Here is a 22,331-nt window from a genome sequence, read left to right on the forward strand (position 1 = left end):
TGGGTGCAAAAGCATTGGGGGTGTGCAATGCTTTTGCACCCTTGGGGGGGGGAAAGTAGGGCCAGACATGCAGGGTGGACTGGACATCTGGCCCCATAGATTTGTCCCCTTTCAGCTTTGAGAGTTCCGTTAGGACCTTCTCCCCTGTAAATGTACTTGTTTCATTTTCCTGAATATCCCTGAATCTTAACTGTGGCCCCTTCCCCTCTCTTTCAGTAGTGACTACTGAGCAAAAATAGTTATTAAGGTGATCTGCTATTACATTGTCTCCCTCAACAAAACTCCCAGTCTCTGTCTTTAGTTTTATTCCACCTTTTGTTTTTACTCTTTTGCTTATATACCTAAAAAAAAGTTGTGCCTCCTTTACCCACTGACTTGGCCATTTTCTCCTCAGCTTGTGCATTTGCACATCTGATTACCTTCTTAGTCTCCTTCTTTCTGACAAGATATATCTCTTTGTCTTCATTATTTTGTGTCTGCTTATATTTCCTAAAAGCCATCTTTTTTTGCTTTCATAATATTTGCTACTTCTTCCGCAAACCACACTGGCTTCCTTTTCCTGGGGGTTTTCCTAACACTTTTGATACAAAGGTCTGTTGGCTTTATTGTTGCTCTTTTTAATGTTTCCCACCTCTCCTGCACTGCTTTCAAGTTCCTTCACTCTGCCAAAGACTTGCTTACACGTTTTCCTATTCCTACAAAATCAGCCTTCCTAAAATCTAACACCTTTGTATTTGTATGGGATGAGTCAGTCTCTGTATTTATGCTGAAACATGCTGCATGATGATCACTGGATCCCAGGTTTTCACCCAATTTTACGTCCGATATTCTGTATTCATTTGATTATTCTGTCTACATTTGTAAGTATTAAGTCTAATATTGCATCTTTCAGAGTGGGCTCCCTCACCAATTGTTGGAGGGATGCTGCATGAAGGGAACTTAAAATGTCCCTACTTCTAGTGGGACTAGCAACAGACACTTCCCAGTTTACCAGGAAGATTAAAGTCTCCCATGATTATTACCTCTCCTTTCAATGCCATTTTAGTTATGTCCTGCAAAAGGTTCTTGTCCAGTTCTGACCTGGTGGCCTGTATATCACGCCAATACGAAGAATCGACTTCTCCCCTGTTGCAATGGTCACCCAAAGAGCCTCAGTTTTTTCTTTAATACTTTGTAATAAGGTAGTATTTATGATTTGGTTTTTTTACATACATTGCTTCCCCTCCTCTGAATTTTTCCCATTCTGTCCTTCCTAAATAAAGTTTATCCCAGTATAGCTATGTCCCAGTCATGATTTTCATTGCACCATGACTCTTTAATTGCCACAATATCTAGATCATCCCTTGTCATTGTTGCAATTAGTTCTGGGATTTTATTTTCTAAGGTCCTAGCATTTGCACACATAGATTTTAGAGTTTTGTTTGTGCTTTTCCTGTTCCCAGCTACAGTTTTTTCTTCTCTCTGCCTATGTTTATTTGGTTTTGATTTGAATTATCTTCAGTTGCTGTTGATATGCTTCCTATTCCCTCTGCCTGCAGAAACCATACCTCTGGGCTTGGGTAGCAGATTTCTTTATTCCTATTTGGTTCACTGTCCCCCTCTGTTAGTTTAAATAGTTCTTAATGAAGAAACTGTTCAGTTAGCATTCTAATTCCCCTTGAGGATGGGTGCAGACCATCACTTTTGTATAAGCTCCTATCTTGCTAGATGGTGTGACTATGGCCTATAATTCCAAATCTCTCCTCATTGCACCATGTCCTTAGCCAAACATTGATGTTTCTGATGCAATGAGTTCTGTCTTCCCCTCTGTGTACTGGCAATGCTTCCGAAAAAGTTACAGTGGTTGCCACCTGCTTCAGAGCAGTCCCTAACATCCTAAATTAGGCTGACCACATTATCCCTTTAACCTGGGACACTCATGAATTACACAGGTTCTGTGGCTGGCTGACTACAAGCCTGCATTTCACATGGCTTTAAGCATCCACACAACCTGTGTAATTCATGAGTGTCCCAGGTTAAAGGGATAATATGGTCAGCCTACCTAAATTAGGGGCAGATGTATTAACCTGGAGAAGGCATAAGGAAGTGATAAACCAGTGATAACTGCAAGGTGATAAACGCACCAGCCTATCGCTCCAATATGTAAATCAACAGTTAGGAGCTGATTGGCTGTTGCATTTATCACCTTGCACTTATCACTGGTTTATCACTTCCTTATGCTGTCTCCAGGCTTAATACATCTGCCCCTAAATTAATCTTTTATGGCCATGAGTTTATCATTAGCCAGGTCATCTTTTCTTGCTGCCTTCACAATTCTTAGCATGTGTTCTTTGGGCCTAATTCTGAGTTGATCGCAGCTGCAAATTTGTTAGCAGTTGGCCAAAACCATGTGCACTGCAGAGGGAACAGATATAACATGTGCAGAGAGAGTTAGATTTGGGTGGGGTGTATTCAAATTGAAATCTAAATTGCAGTGTAAAAATAAAGCAGCCAGTATTTGCCCTGCACAGAAACGAAATTATTCACCCAAATCTAACTCTCTTCACGTTATATCTGCCCCCTCCCCCCCCTGCAGTGCACATGGTTTTGCCCAATTGCTAACAAAATTGCTGCTGCGATCACCTCAGAATTACCCCCTTTATCCCTTGGAGCTGTGGCTCCAGTTAAGCACCTTACTTGTTTCTCTACTTCATTTGCATTTCCTAGATCTATTGCTCTAATAATGAAATCTCCCAAGAGAAGGGCAGTCCTTTTTGGAGATGCAATTTTCCTGTTCCTTTACCTGTTTCCAGGACCGGTGCTAGGGTGTACAGCGCCCCCCTGCAAACTATAAATTTGCGCCCTCCCTCCCATACTTCGTGACAGAACACGGGGGGGAGGTGACACAGTGACAGAACACGGGGGGGCATACAATGACAGAACACGGGGGGGACACAATGATAGAACACAGAGGGTGGGACACAATGACAGAACACAGGGAGAGGGGACATACAATTACAGAACACAGGGAGGGGGGACACAATGACAGAACACAGGGGGGGCACAATGACAGAACACGGGTGGGGATGCAATGACAGAACACGGGGATGGACGCACAGTGACAGAACACGGGGAGGGACGCAATGACAGAACACGGGGGGGGGGGACAATGACAGAACACAGAGGGGGGACACAATGACAGAACACAGAGGAGGGGACATACAATGACAGAACACAGGGAGGGGGGACATGCGATGACAGAACACAGGGAAGGGGGTCACAATGACAGAACACGGGTGGGGACGCAATGACAGAACACGTGGAGGGAGGCACAATAACAGAACATGGGGAGGGACGCAATGACAGAACACAGGGGGGACACAATGACAGAACACAGGGGGGGCACAATGACAGAACACAGGGGGGGACACAATGACAGAACACAGGGGGGCACAATGACAGAACACAGGGGGGTGACATATTGACTTTGGCAAAACATCGGGGCGTGGGACAGAACACAGAATTACCAATAAGTCCCTTGTGATCTCACCTCCAGGAACTTAAATGGATTCCTCTCCTGCGTCCTACTCTCTGCTGCTGCTGCCTCAATCCGGTGCTGCTAACCAGCCTGCTTGCACCCCCATACCCTCCCCTGCCCAGTGACCTGAAGTGAAGTGCAGCGCTCAAAGCCACGCCCGCCCGCTGGGGATGCCGTGTTTGTGGCTCCGGCGCTGCCCGTCTTTGCCCACGGCAGCCACAGTGCTGCCTTGTATAGCTGGTTACTGGGCCAGAGAGCGCGGCTGTGTGTGTTGTACAGCATAGGGATGCAGAGCAGGAAGAGCGCCTCCTCATCCTGGCACCTACCTGCTTTGCATTCCCTTACAGAGTGAGTCACGCCGGCTCTGCCTGTTCCTATAGTTAGTAGAAGTCCCCATATCCTCCTGTTCTGTAGTGCCTCTATTAGTTGTATCTTCCAGCCCTGCAAGAGCATACCTCCCAACATGACCCTCTCCAGGAGGAACACAATGCTCTGCTCCTGGACATTTCTCTTAATGTATGATTGCCATCACCTGTGCTGAACCACCTTACTTATCCATTAACCTGTTCAACACGGGTGCAGGCAATCATACATTAAGAGGAAAATCCAGAAGCAGAGCATTGTGTCCCTTCTGGAGCGGGTCATGTTGGGAGGTATGCAAGAGCAGCATATGAGTTTTGCAGTGTCACAGCTTATGGGAGGTATCTGTGTCCCTCTGGAAATATCTGCCTTGGAGAACCCACAGTAGTCCAGGCAGAATGTCGTCTGGTGGCTCTCTGAAGCAGCGGAGGCCTCAAGGACACAGACATCCTACAAATCTCAGCATGCAGTTTAGCTATCTCCTCCTCACAGATTGGACAGCAGCTGAGTCTCCATAATGCCTCATGCAAAACAAATGCATTATATCCATTGCACTGCACTAGCCCAAACATTGTATCAGATGTTAATGGAATTATCAAAGATTTGTGTTCCTGTTTCTGTATTATGAAACTCACTTTTTTCTGTATTCTAACTCACCTGCTGCTGTTTCAAACTCACAATTAACTTAAAAAGCCAAGCTATCACTTTAGAATGCAAGCCCTCACAATGAGCAACTATACGAATAGTAATAGTAATAGTGGGAATATGGTAAAATTCTACACTACACTATAATATATACAATGGAGTATCAACTTTAGTGAAATAAAATGTATCTTTTTATATTTACCTAGACAGGCACTTTGACAGAAGACATCTTAGATGTATATGGCATTCTTCCTTGTGATAACAGTCGGTAAGTTTCAGGTTAATTAATTAATTAATCAATAGGAAAATATGTAACAGATGATCCCACAATCCGTTTTCTTTCTGTTATTGTTATTATTAACTGTCAATTTTCTGGTATGGTGACACGGTATCCAGTCTCTAGGTCGACCACACTTAGGTCGACACTGTCTAGGTCAACCACTATTGGTCAACAGTAAGTAGATCGACATGGTTTCTAGGTCGACAGGGACTCTAGGTCGACATGTTCTAGGTTGACATGACAAAAGGTCGACATGAGTTTTTCACATTTTTATCATTTTTTTAACCCTTTTCATACTTTACGATCCACGTGGACTACAATTGGGAACCTTGCCCGAGGCATGGCGAGCAAAGCGAGCCATGTGAGGGGACACGGTGCACTAATTGGGGATCCCGGTCACTGTACAAAGAAAACAAAAAAGTGCAAAAACTCATGTCGACCTTCTCTCATGTCAACCTAGTTCATGTCAACCTAAAGTCCCTGTCGAACTATAAACCATGTCAACCTACTTACTGTTGACCAATAGTGGTCGACCTAGACATTGTGTGGTCGACCTTGCATACCGCTCCCGTTGACACAAGGGTTTTGCAGCACAGTACATAGGACAGAATATACAGTGACATTACAAAACATGAGAGATCATAAAGGACATTTAATAGACAAGTTTATAAAGTTAAATATATACATAATTACAATATGCATATTAAACAATTATATATAGACCACAAAAGGAAACTCACAAAGAGATTACATTCTACAGGAGCTATGGTTGGAGACATAGGACTTGATTCAATTAGGTGTGAGTCTGCTAATGCGAGTTTGTTTCATGAAACTCGAAGACTTCGCACAAATGCGCATAACCAAGAAATACGAGCTCTAAGTAGACATGCCAATTTGTGGAAGCCGAGAATGTGCACATTTTCTACAAAATACGACCTGAGAGAAGTGCATGACAAACTGGGAAGAACTTCCTGGACTCTAAAAAATGTGACAAATTTGTTACAAGAATCATACAGCAGGCTGTTACTGGGCACAAGGAATGAATTGGTTGCTCCTAAAAGGTGTCATATGGCAGATTTGTGCAATTTTTTTTCTAAGTAATAAAATTATAAAATGGAAATATTTTTCGTTGAAATATATAATTACATTTAGGATGCATACACATAAGAGAAGTTGATTTTGGAGTAATTTGAGGCCATTTTTTTTAACCCACAATAATGACAATAATTATTGGCCCAATTAAGCTAATTAGAACCCTCCAAATGCCTAATTAGTCATTAGGGGAGGCGGCCAAGGGGCAGGGGTATATCTAGGGTTCTAAGCGCACCTGTCAAAGTAAGGGGCTGGCTCCCCCATATTTACATCGTGCACCAAAAAAGGGGCATGATAGCATGTGGAAGAGGCATGGCCACACCATAGTACCCCCAAATCAAATATCCTTATACCTTACACTACATCACCAGCCGCTCTATACACTATACTTATTGGCATTACTATAATAGATGCAATGTGTGCGGTGCACACATTGCATCCATGTCCAGGGGGGGCCCACACTGCACACATTGCACCCATGTTTTATTACTCCATTCCGGAGCCCCTTGTCGGAGCTCCAGCCGCAGTAAAAAAAATGGCCACCGCACATGTGCAATAGGAATTTAATGTATCCTTAACTAAGTAGGACATACATGGGGGGGAAGTGGGATTCTGAGTAAGCAGAACCCCCCCTCCCCCGACAGACAAGAGACAGCAGACATGATATTACAAAGCTCTGCCTCCTCACAAAAAATTGCCACAATTCCTGGTTCAGTGGGGAGGGGGCAGAGCCAATATGACTAGATTCCATTAGAAATATGTCATTTCAGCCCCGTCCACTCCTGATGTACATATTAATCACGTTATTTTGCCGTGAGGGGGTGGTCCTTAATGTTGTGCCTGCTTTCTTCTCTCAGTATCCACAATACACTGCTACTAGGTGAGACTCCAGAATGTGCATGTGTGAGTGTACAGTATGTGTTTATATGTATGTGTGTGTGGATGTATGTATTTATATACAGTATATATATATATCTATATATATATCTATATATATATATATATATATATATATATTAGTGATGTGCACCGGAAATTTTTCGGGTTATGTGTTTTGGTTTTGGATTCGGTTCCGCGGCCGTGTTTTGGATTCGGACGCGTTTTGGCAAAACCTCCCTGAAAAATTTTCGGGTGTTTTTTTACAAAAAACCCTCAAAGACAACTTAAATCATAGAATGTGGGGCTCATTTTGATCCCATAGTATTATTAACCTCAGTAACCATAATTTCCACTCATTTTCAGTCTATTCTGAACACCTCACAATATTATTTTTAGTCCTAAAATTTGCACAGAGGTCGCCGGATGACTAAGCTAAGCGACCCAAGTGGCCGACACAAACACCTGGCCCATCTAGGAGTGGCACTGCAGTGTGAGACAGGATGGCAGATTTAAAAAATAGTCCCCAAACAGCACATGATGCAAAGAAAAAAAGAGGTGCACCAAGGTCGCTGGATGGCTAAGCTAAGCGACCCAAGTGGCCGACACAAACACCTGGCCCATCTAAGAGTGGCACTGCAGTGTGAGACAGGATGGCAGATTTAAAAAATAGTCCCCAAACAGCACATGATGCAAAGAAAAAAAGAGGTGCACCAAGGTCGCTGGATGGCTAAGCTAAGCGACCCAAGTGGCCGACACAAACACCTGGCCCATCTAGGAGTGGCACTGCAGTGTGAGACAGGATGGCAGATTTAAAAAATAGTCCCCAAAAAGCACATGATGCAAAGAAAAAAAGAGGTGCACCAAGGTCGCTGGATGGCTAAGCTAAGCGACCCAAGTGGCCGACACAAACACCTGGCCCATCTAGGAGTGGCACTGCAGTGTCAGACAGGATGGCAGATTTAAAAAATAGTCCCCAAACAGCACATGATGTAAAGAAAATGAAAGAAAAAAGAGGTGCAAGATGGAATTGTCCTTGGGCCCTCCCACCCACCCTTATGTTGTATAAACAGGACATGCACACTTTAACAAACCCATCATTTCAGCGACAGGGTCTGCCACACAACTGTGACTGAAATGACTGGTTGGTTTAGGCCCCCACCAAAAAAGAAGCAATCAATGTCTCCTTGCACAAACTGGCTCTACAGAGGCAAGATGTCCACCTCCTCCTCATCGTCCGATTCCTCACCCCTTTCACTGTGTACATCCCCCTCCTCACAGATTATTAATTCGTCCCCACTGGAATCCACCATCTCAGGTCCCTGTGTACTTTCTGGAGGCAATTGCTGGTGAATGTCTCCACGGAGGAATTGATTATAATTCATTTTGATGAACATCATCTTCTCCACATTTTCTGGAAGTAACCTTGTACGCCGATTGCTGACAAGGTGAGCGGCTGCACTAAACACTCTTTCGGAGTACACACTAGAGGGGGGGGGCAACTTAGGTAAAATAAAGCCAGTTTGTGCAAGGGCCTCCAAATTGCCTCTTTTTCCTGCCAGTATATGTACCGACTGTCTGACGTGCCTACTTGGATGCGGTCACTCATATAATCCTCCACCATTCTTTCAATGGTGACAGAATCATATGCAGTGACAGTAGACGACATGTCCGTAATCGTTGGCAGGTCCTTCAGTCCGGACCAGATGTCAGCATTCGCTCCAGACTGCCCTGCATCACCGCCAGCGGGTGTGCTCGGAATTCTTAACCTTTTCCTCGCAGCCCAGATGCGGGAGAATGTGAAGGAGGAGCTGTTGACGGGTCACGTTCTGCTTGACTTGACAATTTTCTCACCAGCAGGTCTTTGAACCTCTGCAGACTTGTGTCTGCCGGAAAGAGAGATACAATGTAGGTTTTAAATCTAGGATCAAGCACGGTGGCCAAAATGTAGTACTCTGATTTCAACAGATTGACCACCCGTGAATCCTGGTTAAGCGAATTAAGGGCTCCATCCACAAGTCCCACATGCCTAGCGGAATCGCTCTGTTTTAGCTCCTCCTTCAATGTCTCCAGCTTCTTCTTCAAAAGCCTGATGAGGGGAATGACCTGACTCAGGCTGGCAGTGTCTGAACTGACTTCACGTGTGGCAAGTTCAAAGGGTTGCAGAACCTTGCACAATGTTGAAATCATTCTCCACTGCGCTTGAGTCTGGTGCATTCCCCCTCCTTTGCCTATATCATAGGCAGATGTATAGGCTTGAATGGCCTTTTGCTGCTCCTCCATCCTCTGAAGCATATAGAGGGTTGAATTCCACCTCGTTACCACCTCTTGCTTCAGATGATGGCATGGCAGGTTCAGGACTGTTTGCTAGTGCTCCAGTCTTCGGCACGTGGTGGCTGAATGCCGAAAGTGGCCCGCAATTCTTCGGGCCACCGACAGCATCTCTTGCATGCCCCTGTCGTTTTTTAAATAATTCTGCACCACCAAATTCAATGTATGTGCAAAACATGGGACGTGCTGGAATTTGCCCAGATGTAATGCACGCACAATATTGGTGGTGTTGTCCGATGTCACAAATCCCCAGGAGAGTCCAACTAGGGTAAGCCATTCTGCGATGATGTTCCTCAGTTTCCGTAAGAGGTTGTCAGCTGTGTGCCTCTTATGGAAAGCGGTGATACAAAGCGTAGCCTGCCTAGGAACGAGTTGGCGTTTACGAGATGCTGCTACTGGTGCCGCTGCTGCTGTTCTTGCTGCGGGAGGCAATACATCTACCCAGTGGGCTGTCACAGTCATATAATCCTGAGTCTGCCCTGCTCCACTTGTCCACATGTCCGTGGTTAAGTGGACATTGGGTACAACTGCATTTTTTAGGACACTGGTGAGTCTTTTTCTGACGTCTGTGTACATTTTCGGTATCGCCTGCCTAGAGAAATGGAACCTAGATGGTATTTGGTACCGGGGACACAGTACCTCAATCAAGTCTCTAGTTGCCTGTGAATTAACGGTGGATACTGGAAACACGTTTCTCACCACCCAGGCTGCCAAAGCCTGAGTTATCCGCTTTGCAGCAGGATGACTGCTGTGATATTTCATCTTCCTCGCAAAGGACTGTTGGACAGTCAATTGCTTACTGGAAGTAGTACAGGTGGTCTTCCGACTTCCCCTCTGGGATGACGATCGACTCCCAGCAGCAACAACAGCAGCACCAGCAGCAGTAGGCGTTACACTCAAGGATGCATCGGAGGAATCCCAGGCAGGAGAGGACTCGTCAGACTTGACAGTGACATGGCCTGCAGGACTATTGGCTTTCCTGTGTAAGGAGGAAATTGACACTGAGGGAGTTGGTGGTGTGGTTTGCAGGAGCTTGGTTACAAGAGGAAGGGATTTTGTGGTCAGTGGACTGCTTCCACTGTCATCCAAAGTTTTTGAACTTGTCACTGACTTCTGATGAATGCGGTCCAGGTGACGTATAAGGGAGGATGTTCCTAGGTGGTTAACGTCCTTACCCCTACTTATTACAGCTTGACAAAGGCAACACACGGCTTGACACCAGTTGTCCGCATTTCTGTTGAAATAATTCCACACCGAAGAGGTGATTTTTTTTGTAATTTGACCAGGCATGTCAATGGCCATATTCGTCCCACAGACAACAGGTGTCTCCCCGGGTGCCTGACTTAAACTAACCACCTCACCATCAGAATCATCCTTGTCATTTCCTCCCCAGCGCTAGCAACACCCATATCCTCATCCTGGTGTACTTCAACAGTGACATCTTCAATTTGACTATCAGGAACTGGACTGCGGGTGCTCCTTCCAGCACTTGCAGGGGGCGTGCAAATGGTGGAAGGCGCAACCTCTTCCCGTCCAGTGTTGGGAAGGTCAGGCATCGCAACCGACACAATTTGACTCTCCTTGGGGATTCGTGATTTAGAAGAACGCACAGTTCTTTGCTGTGCTTTTGCCATCTTATCTCTTTTAAGTTTTCTAGCAGGAGGATGAGTGCTTCCATCCTCAGGTGAAGCTGAACCACTAGCATTGAACATAGGCCAGGGCCTCAGCCGTTCCTTGCCACTCCGTGTCGTAAATGGCACATTGGCAAGTTTACGCTTCTCCTCAGACAATTTTGATTTTGATTTTTTACTGATTTTACTGAGCTATATTTTTTTGGATTTTACATGCTCTCTACTATGACATTGGGCATCGGCCTTGGCAGACGACGTTGATGGCATTTCATCGTCTCGGCCATGACTAGTGGCAGCAGCTTCAGCACGAGGTGGAAGTGGATCTTGATCTTTCCCTATTTTACCCTCCACATTTTTGTTCTCCATTTTTTAATGTGTGGAATTATGTCAGTATCAATAGCAATGGCCTACTACTATATATACTGCACACAACTGAAATGCACCACAGGTATGGATGGATAGTATACTTGACGACACAGAGGTAGGTAGAGCAGTGGCTTTCTGTACCGTACTGCTATATATTATATACTGGTGGTCAGTAAACTGTGCAAAACTGAAATGCACCACAGGTATGGATGGATAGTATACTTGACGACACAGAGGTAGGTAGAGCAGTGGCCCACTGTACCGTACTGCTATATATTATATACTGGTGGTCAGCAAACTGTGCAAACCTGAAATGTACCACAGGTATGGATGGATAGTATAATTGACGACACAGAGGTAGGTAGAGCAGTGGCCTACTGTACAGGAAAAAAATATAGGTGAAGGCGCACAAATATATAGTAACCGACTGCTGTGTGCATTGTCTGTGTGGAGCGAATTCTAATATATGTGGTATTAACCCTATGAATGTTTGTTGGTCTTATGGTAATTACCTTTGTTTTAGTGTGTGTTTTTTAAGATTTTAAATTTAATTAGAAATAAATTACAAATTTGCATCAAAACAGCAGTCGGTTACTATATATTTGTGCGCCTTCACCTATATTTTTTTCTTGTCTGCATTAGTATACTGGGTGGATTTCCAGGTCCACTTTGGGAAGACAGCCGAATATAGATTGTCCTCTCTTCTTTATAGAGATTAGTACATATCAATCTAGCGCCAGACACATTGGTTTTTGTTGCCTACTGTACCGTACTGCTATATATTATATACTGGTGGTCAGCAAACTGTGCAAAACTGAAATGCAGCACAGGTATGGATGGATAGTATACTTGACGACACAGAGGTAGGTAGAGCAGTGGCCTACTGAACCGTACTGCTATATATTATATACTGGTGGTCAGCAAACTGTGCAAAACTGAAATGCACCACAGGTATGGATGGATAGTGTACTTGACGACACAGAGGTAGGCAGAGCAGTGGCCTACTGTACTGTACTGCTATATATTATATACTGGTGGTCAGCAAACTGTGCAAAACTGAAATGCACCACAGGTATGGATGGATAGTATACTTGACGACACAGAGGTAGGTAGAGCAGTGGCCTACTGTACCGTACTGCTATATATTATATACTGGTGGTCAGCAAACTGTGCAAAACTGAAATGCACCACAGGTATGGATGGATAGTATAATTGACGACACAGAGGTAGGTAAAGCAGTGGCCTTCTGTACCGTACTGCTATATATTATATACTGGTGGTCAGCAAAATTATGCACTGTACTCCTACTATATACTACAATGCAGCACAGATATGGAGCGTTTTTCAGGCAGAGAACGTATAATACTGGTGGTCACTGGTCAGCAAAACTCTGCACTGTACTCCTCCTATATAATACTGGTGGTCCACAGTCCCCACAATAAAGCAGTGTGAGCTCAGATATATGCAGCACACTGAGCACAGATATGGAGCATTTTTCAGGCAGAGAACGTATAATACTGGTGGTCACTGGTCAGCAATACTCTGCACTGTACTCCTCCTATATAATACGGGTGGTCCCCAGTCCCCACAATAAAGCAGTGTGAGCACAGATATATGCAGCACACTGAGCACAGATATGGAGCGTTTTTCAGGCAGAGAACGTATAATACTGGTGGTCACTGGTCAGAAAAACTCTGCACTGTACTCCTCCTATATAATACTGCTGGTCCCCAGTCCCCACAATAAAGCAGTGAGCACAGATATTTGCAGCCACCTGAATAAAACTGAAAGGACGCCAGCCACATCCTCTCACTATCATTTCCAATGCACGAGTGAAAAATGGCGGCGACGCGCGGCTCCTTATATAGAATACGAATCTCGCGAGAATCCGACCGCGGGATGATGACGTTCGAGCACGCTCAGGTTAACCGAGCAAGGCGGGAGGATCCGAGTCTGCCTCGGACCCGTGTAAAAAGGGTGAAGTTCGGGGGGCTTCGGATTCCGACGAACCGAACCCGCTCATCACTAATATATATATATATATATACAGATTGAGCCACGCTAATCATGGCTCCATCTGTGCCTGGGCGTGCCTACTGCCGCATCTGCGATGCGCACGTGCCCCATTCACTTGAATGGGAGCATCTCTGTGCGCTCCCAGCGTGTCTAGGCAGACAAATCGCCTAGTCACACCGGGAACGCTGCTATGCGATGGAGCCACCTCAGATGAGCGCAGCTCCATCTGTGTATATATATATATATATATATATATATACATCCAATGAATAAAGGCACTCTGCAGACTTACATGTGCAAAAGATCTGTGTTAGACCTGCCAAATAGTCTAATGTTTTCAGGGGCACAGCCCATTTCTCAGGACCACACCAGTAACACATACACAATAAGAAAACCCCCCTCCTAAATACTCCCAAACAAGATACTTACCTGCCACCATGCAGACAATCAGGAAACCCCCCTCTCCGCTGGTCAAGTAGCCGCACTTCCGGTTTTATGGACCCGGGTTACCATGGGACCCGCAGCAGTTGCGTTTCACAGGGCTTGATTTCCGTGTTCCACAGGAGTGTCAGTTGCACACAGGTGAGAGGGGTTCATATTATTGACTGCAGGGCAGCAGGGACAGAGGACACCACTACTTTTCTCATCAAATTGTTGGAATTTAAAGAGGTTCCCTCTAATACACTAACAGTATGTGTTATTTAGATGTGTCCAGCTTGTACACATATATACCTCACAATGGAGGTATGATAGCAATGAGGGACTTTTTAAATAACTTCTTGCATTGTTCTTTATTCAATCCTGACTTGTTCCTTGCATTATTAGAGTTGATGTTATGTAGGACTTATTTCCTATCTGACAGACAATTCTATTTACAGCTGCAAGGGTTACATTACTGTACCCCCAATCCTCATCACTGCCCATATAATACAAGAATAGACCCCTGAGATACATTACACCTCCCAAATAACATGAATAAATGCACAGCCTACCCCAGGTACATAACTGATGCTCTGAATCTTGCAGCAGGCCCTATGTTCCCTCACACACTAACTGCAGGCTGGGGGAGAAGGATGAGCCAGGCAGAACAGGAGAGAGAGGGGGCTGGGAGAGGGTTCCTCACACATTGCTGCAGGGTAGGAGAAGGACCAGGCATGCTGACTGCAGAGAAGGAGAGAGGGAAGGTGTGGAACTCTCTAAGGGGATGGGCAGGAGGGGTCCTTACACATCGCTGCATGGGAGGACTAGCCGAGCGGAGTATGAGAGTGGGAGGGGGTGGGGACTTGGGGGAGCAAGGAGGTGGCACCTCGCACAATACTGCCTGGGAAAAGTATATGCTGGGCAGAGGCTGGCAGATTTTAAGGGGGAGGGGCAGTGGCGAAGAGTGTACACCTCACGGTTTAAGCATGAACACCTGGCAGTGCAGTACAGCCACAGCATCAGCCCAAATTTCTTGAGCAGCACGTGGCCAATGGAAGTAGTGGGGGAAGATAAATTTGTGAGCTGATAACATAGAGAGGCAGGCAGTTCGGCTACAGGGAGAAATAGTTCTATCCTGTTGACAGGCTCTCATGCCGGCCGGCACCCATCCCAACCCCACCCTCTGAAATAAGTCCCTGACTTCAATTACAAAATTTCTCTTCCTTTTCACACCCTCAGGGACATAAATTTCCTCTAAAAAAGCAAATGTGAATTTGGAATTGTATTACAGTTCGTCGTGGGAGCAGCTTGCAGAACCCAACTCACACCTAATTGGGTCAACCCCATAGAGGGGAGCAGTGATGGAAAGGGCAAATACTGTAGATTTAAAATACATAAAAGAAATATATCATAAACTTAATGTTGTTTATAATGTGTAGATTGTCATTTTAGTTAATGTAAATAGTTACAATATATTTCTTTGTGTTGTTTTTCAAACATGGACAAGGCTGGAAAGGTCTTTCCATATTCTAATAGTAAATGGATGCTCTTTACTTATTTGAAGGTCAATTAAAATGTTCCTCCATGGGGGTTCCTGTTTGATTCATAGTCAGTTACTGTATATCAGATTTCAGTTTTATACAAAATCAGATATGCAGCGGGATGTAATGCCACCTGTGCGGGCTGCCTGCCGAACCCGGACGTTTTTTAAAAGGGGCAATCACTTACAGAGCATGGTTTTGCCTCATAAGTGATTGCCCTTTCAAAAAATGTCTGAGTTCGGCCGGCATCCCGCACAGCCGCCGGACTCAGGCGTCAGTACATCTCGCCGGTGATCTTTAAGGATTTCATACTTACACCGCCAGACAATATTCATAACACATTTTTCAGTTTTCAGGATGTGAATTTGTTCAATTCTTTTCATACTCTGACCTGGTCCCACATATTTAAAGCAATGACTACCTGTCATTCACTTATCATGCTGGATGGAAAATTACAGGGAGATCCACTGGACTTGAAGATGTTTGAAGTAACTGGTTGGGTAAGTGATTTTTTTTTTTTTTTATAACTCAGACACTGCTCAGGGTCCTAGAAAAATAACACAGATCATTCAATGGATGATGTCATCTTCAGGTGCCAACAGAACAGAGCGACTACAAACAGGTGCAGTGTAAACCAGGTCAACCCGGGAATAACCTGAGTTGAAGGTGTGGAGTGAACAGGGTCTGGCTCGGGTTCAGACCATGTTCAAAATCCTGGGCTGATCCTGGGAGTTTAGTGGAAAAGGGCTATATGTTCCCATGCTTCTATACAAGTTTGTCAAACTCTGCTCCCACAGGTTAAGGCCCTGCACTAAGAATAAACTCGGTCACATTTTATTAGTATACGTTTTACAATTGGATAAAGTATTAGCAGACATAGCTTTCAATGAGGGCAATACGGATGGTGTAATGGTTAGTATTACTGCCTAACAACACTGAGGTCATGGGTTCGATTTCTACAAAGGCCCTAACTGTGTGGAGTTTGTATATTCTCTCCTTGCTTGCGTGGGTTTCCTCCCGCAATCCAAAAGTATACTGGAAGGTTAACTGGCTCCTGAAAAAAAACACCTAGTGTGTAAGTGTGTGCATGTATATGTGTTTAGGACAGTCAAGATGGGCCAAGTGGTTCTTATTTGCTGTCAAATTCTATATTTCTAATGCAAGTTTGTGAAATCCCTAATTTTGAGAATCCTACGGACATTCAAGAAGAGAGAATGCAAACATACAATTTGCAAAAATATGTTCACATATCGTGTATTTAGCTAATGATGAGTCATTTATTTAAATAGCAGCATATTTAACAGTACATACTTTAAAATAAAACTGCAAGAAAAAAGTTGGACAAATTTGATTTGGAAAAGCTTGAACACATACATTCACTGTGACTACAAGAAAAAGAATTGTAGATTCTTTTGTGGGTTTATTCTTCAAAAAGGAAATTCAATTCAATCTGACAATAATCAAAACAACTTTTAATATCAGTATCATAGCTGATGGTAAAAGTACTTCATTAAATGGAACTACAAGTAAAGTGAATGTTCAATTGATCCTACCCAAATTGGGTTGATAAGTCAGAAAGGGCCCCATAGAGTATTATAATAACTGCTTTCAAAAACACTTTAGGATTTATATTTGAAGTTAGCTATTCTCCAAAATACAATTTATTATGATATCAATGAACATTGGTAGGTGACAGGTCGGTATTGCCAAGATTATTCCAAGATGTGCCAATGCTAGGTAGGGTTTGATTGGCCCACAGGGTTACAAAGTAAACTCTCGGTGGGCCTCACTGCCTGGGGGCCTACCTACTCCTCTAGGGATCAGGTTCCAGACAGTGCACGCAAATTATACATTATGCATATTACTTTACACTGCACAGGACTATGGTGTAGTTTCTACAGTGCATTGCAGTTATTAGTCTGGTACATTATCATGTATACACTGGCAGTATTTACTATATATATTTATCAAAGGGCCCAGAGCATGAACTCTCTAATGGTTATTCTTAAGACTGGTCACACCCCTAAACTAGGCCACTACCACTGCATTCCCTCGGTAGGCCCTTCACGCCCCAGTCTGACACTGATGCTAGGTCTTAGTATGAAGGAAGAAAAGTGGTGAATCTGCTGTCAGTTTTAGGGTCAGAGTATCTTAATTTCTCAAAACTACAAAACTCGGTATTACCAGGAGATCTTCCATTTTAGTATTAGCCAAGCCCACCACTGCTTAGCTTCCAAGATTGGGCGATATCGGTCGTACGCAGTTTGGTATGATAGTAGGTTAAAGTAATTGGTTTGCCCCCTCCGGGATCACTGATGAGAGTTCACCTAGCAAAAGGGTTTGACTAGTAGGTTATTGGTGGTATTGTAAGGTTGGAAAAATAGGATGAGTGGAGATTAAAAATTCTAAAGTGAAATCAGGGAAATGGAGTGCAGCGCTGGAGTCGGTGAAATGGTTTCCAGATAAGAATGTAGTTTAAAGTTGATCTGTATTAGACAGGTCACACCCTTCGTCTGACCAATGAGCACCCTGATTTGCTTAAAAGTGCTTGCTACCCTATGGGATAGTGAACACTTTTGTGCAAGATCCCTCCACTGTAAAGTGTGGCAGGTGTCGTGCAGACTTGCCTGGGCAAGATCATCGCTGGGGAAGATCATTGCTGTCAATTCAATTCCCCCTATGAGTGGCATATCAATGGCTAAATGGATATACATACATAAGAGAGCGCATGAAATTGTAAGCATATTTATTATACATTAAAAAACTCTTTAAAAATGCTTTTTAAACATTAGTTAATCATTCAGATGCAAATTAACACAGAAGAGCTATTGAAACACTGCAATTTATAATTAGCTGTTATAGTAATATAGGATAATTGACAAAATCATACATACGCATACCAGTCCATAATTATACAGCTGTTACCAGCTATCACTTGTATAGCTGTATTAATCTCAGATACCTGGCCAAGGTCAGTGATGCTTAGGCCGGTGGGGAGCGGTGTCCAGCTGCAGCAGTGTGCGCTTAACTTCTCGCTGGAGCCGCTTAACTTCTCCACCCTGGAGCCGATGCTGAATAGGCTGTCTGCAGAATAAAGGCATGCACAGCGGTCTGGAATAAGCAGGTGTTTCAAAACACCAATGCAAAGTGTCCTTAACACGTTTCTCCGTTATGATGTTTTAACGGTTTCATCAGAAGGTATCCACCTGTACTTAGTACCCTCCTATTTAAACAGGGTCTCCTCAAATTGATTGCTCTCACTCATTACAAGAAACAGGTGTATTGCAGGTGTCATATGCATGACCAGCTCAGTAATCCCTATAGCAGTGTATCATAGGGACCATATCCCTCATCATTATAACCATGTAAATATTCCAATACATTATATCAATTTACATACACGCTAGAAGTTAACAAGATAAAAAAAATAATATATATATATATATATATATATATAAAACAATATAAATAGACAATGGCAACACGTGGATAGAGAGAATTGTCACAATTATACTAGTATGAGAGATAAGTGGATATAGCATACCAACAAACTGTTTATAGTAGGCATATCCTATTGGATACAGGTGCTGCCTTACAGTCTAATGCCACGACTTCAAATCCCACTCTATACTCTTTTTAACATTTATATTTTAATAATTTCTTTTATAAGTATATTATATTATTAGTCTAAAAGACCATTTTATTGTATGTTATTAATTATTTGTAATGTCCACTGATCTCTCAGCTATAGATCCGCTAGATATGCTTATCTTATCAAAGACTCTAACTATACATCAAGTCTAGCTCTAAAAATTAATCTATAAGACTTGATCTGCACTAATCAAAGGTATGTTCTTTTGTATGGGGGATATTCTTTTCAATTCAGAAACAGAGAATACATTCTATTCACAATACTAACTTCTACATTATTTTCACATAATATAGTTAACACCAAATCTCTTCGGTTTTCAAAGCGAGACAGAGGGAAACGTTGAATACATTTTTGGAAGTATTCTATTACATTAACAATACCACCAACTGGTTGTCAATATCATCTAAAGCTCAAAGATCCATCTATCGTGATCAAAATGGCCCATCTAACGTAGACCAAAAAAGCATTAGGTCCCAGAATATTTAAAGAGACACTATATTAAACTGTATTTAAGAGAAAAATACAAGAATAAACAGTATTTTTAACATTTCATTCTAATCTCATATGTTATTCATTTCTAGATTATCATTGAGACCCAAAGGGGATAATCAGCCCAACGAGAAAATCCTGAATGCCTCCCTTTTGCAGAGCCTATTAAACCTATTACCACCTCTGGCTGTGGTGGGTACAAGCTCAATGCCCTGCACCACCAGTCCATCCAGACTTCCCTGGTGCTTATATTTGATGTGTGTAGACAAACTGTATGTTTTTACCCCCTTCATTACATTCCGTCTATGTTCTAAAAACCTTGTATTTAATTTTCGGGTTGTTCGTCCAACATATTGATTGCCACACATGCAAGTTATTAAATAATTTACATATGTGGCATTACAATCAATATGACCTTTAATTTCAAAATCCGTACCATAAGTGGTGGAATGAAAGTGTGTACTATTGTGCCCTATATGTTTACATGTGATACAGCTTGACCGACCACATCTAAAGCAACTGTTTTTCAAAGGAATAGAACTAAGCCAAGTCTTGTTTGTTTTTACGGCAGAGGCTGAACCTATATAGTGACTAGGTGTTAGAAAGCTCTGTAGATTCCTTGCTTTCTTATAAACAATCTGGGGTTCTACTTCCAACAGAGTTGCCAATAATTTATCCGCCTTCAAGCTAGACATATTCTTTTTTAACAGATTTTTAATCTCCCTTGAACTGGAATAAAATTTAGTTATAAACCTAAGTTCAGTATTCTCTTTAGAGTGTATGGAATTAATTTTACTAGTCGTTAACAAGGACTCTCGATCTGCCGCTCTGGCCTGTTCTTTTGCTTCCTCTAGAATATTCTCTGGACGTCCTGTTCTAAGAGTGCAATTATGAGATCATGGGCTTGTTGATTATATTTTGTAATATCTGAACAATTTCGTCAATGCCTCATATACTGACTTCTAGGTATATTTCTAAGCCATGGTTGGTAGTGGCAACTAGAATAGTTTAGACATTTATTACAATTGACATCTTTCTTAAAGGTGGATGTAGTTATATTACCATTTTTTACTTCAAGGGCAATCTCCAGAAAGGAGATCTTATTTTTGTGAATTGGGCTGGTGAGCTTTAAACCAAATTGGTTCTGATTTAAATATTCCACAAAACCTTTTGCCGAACTCAAATCACCTTCCCAATGTTAAAAATACTGTTTATTCTTGTATTTTTGCTTTTAATACAGTTTAATATAGTGTCTCTTTAAATATTCTGGGACTTAATGCTTTTTTGGTCTACGTTAGATGGGCCATTTTGATCACGTTAGATGGATATATGGGCTTTAGATGATATTGACAACCAGTTGGTGGTATTGTTAGTGTATTAGAATACTTCCAAGAATGTATTCAACGTTTCCTCTGTCTCGCCTTGGAAACCAAAGAAATGCGGTGTTAACTATATTATGTGAAAATAATGTAGAAGTTAGTATTGTGAATAGAATGTATTCTCTGTTTCTGAATTGAAAAGAATATCCCCCATACAAAAGAACATACCTTTGATTAGTGCAGATCAAGTCTTATAGATTAATTTTTAGAGATAGACTTGATGTATAGTTGGAGTCTTTGATAAGATAAGCATATCTATCGGATCTATAGCTGAGAGATCAGTGGACATTACAAATAATTAATAACATACAATAAAATGGTCTTTTAGACTAATAATATAATATACTTATAAAAGAAATTATTAAAATATAAATGTTAAAAAGAGTGCAGAGTGGGATTTGAACTTGTGGCATTAGACTGCAAGGCAGCACCTGTATCCATTAGGCTATGCCTACTACTGTATAAACAGTTTGACGGTATGCTATAGCCACTTATCTCTCATACTAGTATAATTGTGACAATTCTCTCTATCCACGTGTTGCCATTGTCTATTGTTATTGTTATATTTATATACATGTTTTTTTTTATCTTGTTAACTTCTAGCGTGTATGTAAATTTATATAATGTATTGGAATATATACATGGTTATAATGATGAGGGATATAGTCCCTATTATACACTGCTATAGAGATTACTGAGCTGTCATTAATTTATATATGCATATGACACCTGCAATACACCTGTCTGTTGTAATGAGTGAGAGCAATCGATTGGAGGAGACCCTGTTTAGATAGGAGGGTATTAAGTACAGGTGGATACAGGGTCGGACTGGCCCACAGGGGTACCAGGGAAACCACCGGTAGGCCCCACTGCCTAAGGGCCCGCTCCTTCATCTAGGGATCAGGTTCCAGACTGTGCACTGTGGACTATTATACACGGTAGATATGTTGCATTACACTGCACTAAACTATTGTGTATTTCAAGCCTCTGTAGAGGCTTGCCATGCCCCCTTTGTAGGCTGGCCACACCCCTAAATATGGGCCCCTATAACTGCATTCCCACGGTGGGCCTTTCATGCCCCAGTCCGACACTGGGTGGATACCTTCTGATGAAACCGTTAAACTGTCATAATGGAGAAACGCATTAAGGACACTTTGCATTAGTGTGTTGAAACACCTGCTTATTCCAGACCGCAGTGCATGCCTTTATTCTGCAGACAATCCTATTCAGCATTGGCTCCGGGGAGGAGAAGTTAAGTAGCTCCAACGAGGAGAAGTTAAGCGGCACACTGCTGCAGCTGGACACCACTCCCCACCGGCATAAGCATCACTGACCTTGGCCGCGAGGAGACAGCTCACCTAACATCGGGTCTGGTGAAGAGAAGTTCAGTGGCTCTAGTGAGAAGTTAAGTGGCATGCTGCTGCAGCCGGGTGCCGTTCTATACCTGCAAAAGTACTACTGACTTCGGCCGAGGTGAGATAAAGTTCTCCATTGATCTAGCCGGTCCTGCTCTCTGTCAGCAACCGCACATTTTACTGATACAACAGACGAGAGAAGCCAAGTGGTGCTTTAAATAAGCCGGCTGCTTGTGATTACTTCTATCAGGCATTCAGTTTGGACATTTAAATTGGATTCAGAGACTCCATTGCCGCTACATATAGCAATTTATTCTGGACCTAAGTTATGTTTTTATCAGTCCAAGTGGTCTGCATATAATTCTCAGCTTCACAAGGGTA

At 42.8% G+C, this 22,331-nt stretch overlaps 1 protein-coding gene across 1 annotated transcript in view; it reads left to right on the plus strand.

The window, feature by feature from the left end:
• LOC134909502 (probable cation-transporting ATPase 13A4) overlaps positions 1 to 22,331 on the plus strand; it is a 254,988-nt gene that overhangs the window by 92,090 nt on the left and 140,567 nt on the right. Inside the window, exons 13-14 of the mRNA XM_063916437.1 lie at positions 4,729 to 4,790; positions 15,425 to 15,575. Of these exons, the coding sequence (XP_063772507.1) occupies positions 4,729 to 4,790; positions 15,425 to 15,575 (213 nt within the window). The remainder of the gene's footprint in view (positions 1 to 4,728; positions 4,791 to 15,424; positions 15,576 to 22,331) is intronic.

The sequence above is a fragment of the Pseudophryne corroboree genome, chromosome 4 (assembly GCF_028390025.1).
Source record: "Pseudophryne corroboree isolate aPseCor3 chromosome 4, aPseCor3.hap2, whole genome shotgun sequence".
NCBI classification, from domain to species: domain Eukaryota; kingdom Metazoa; phylum Chordata; class Amphibia; order Anura; family Myobatrachidae; genus Pseudophryne; species Pseudophryne corroboree.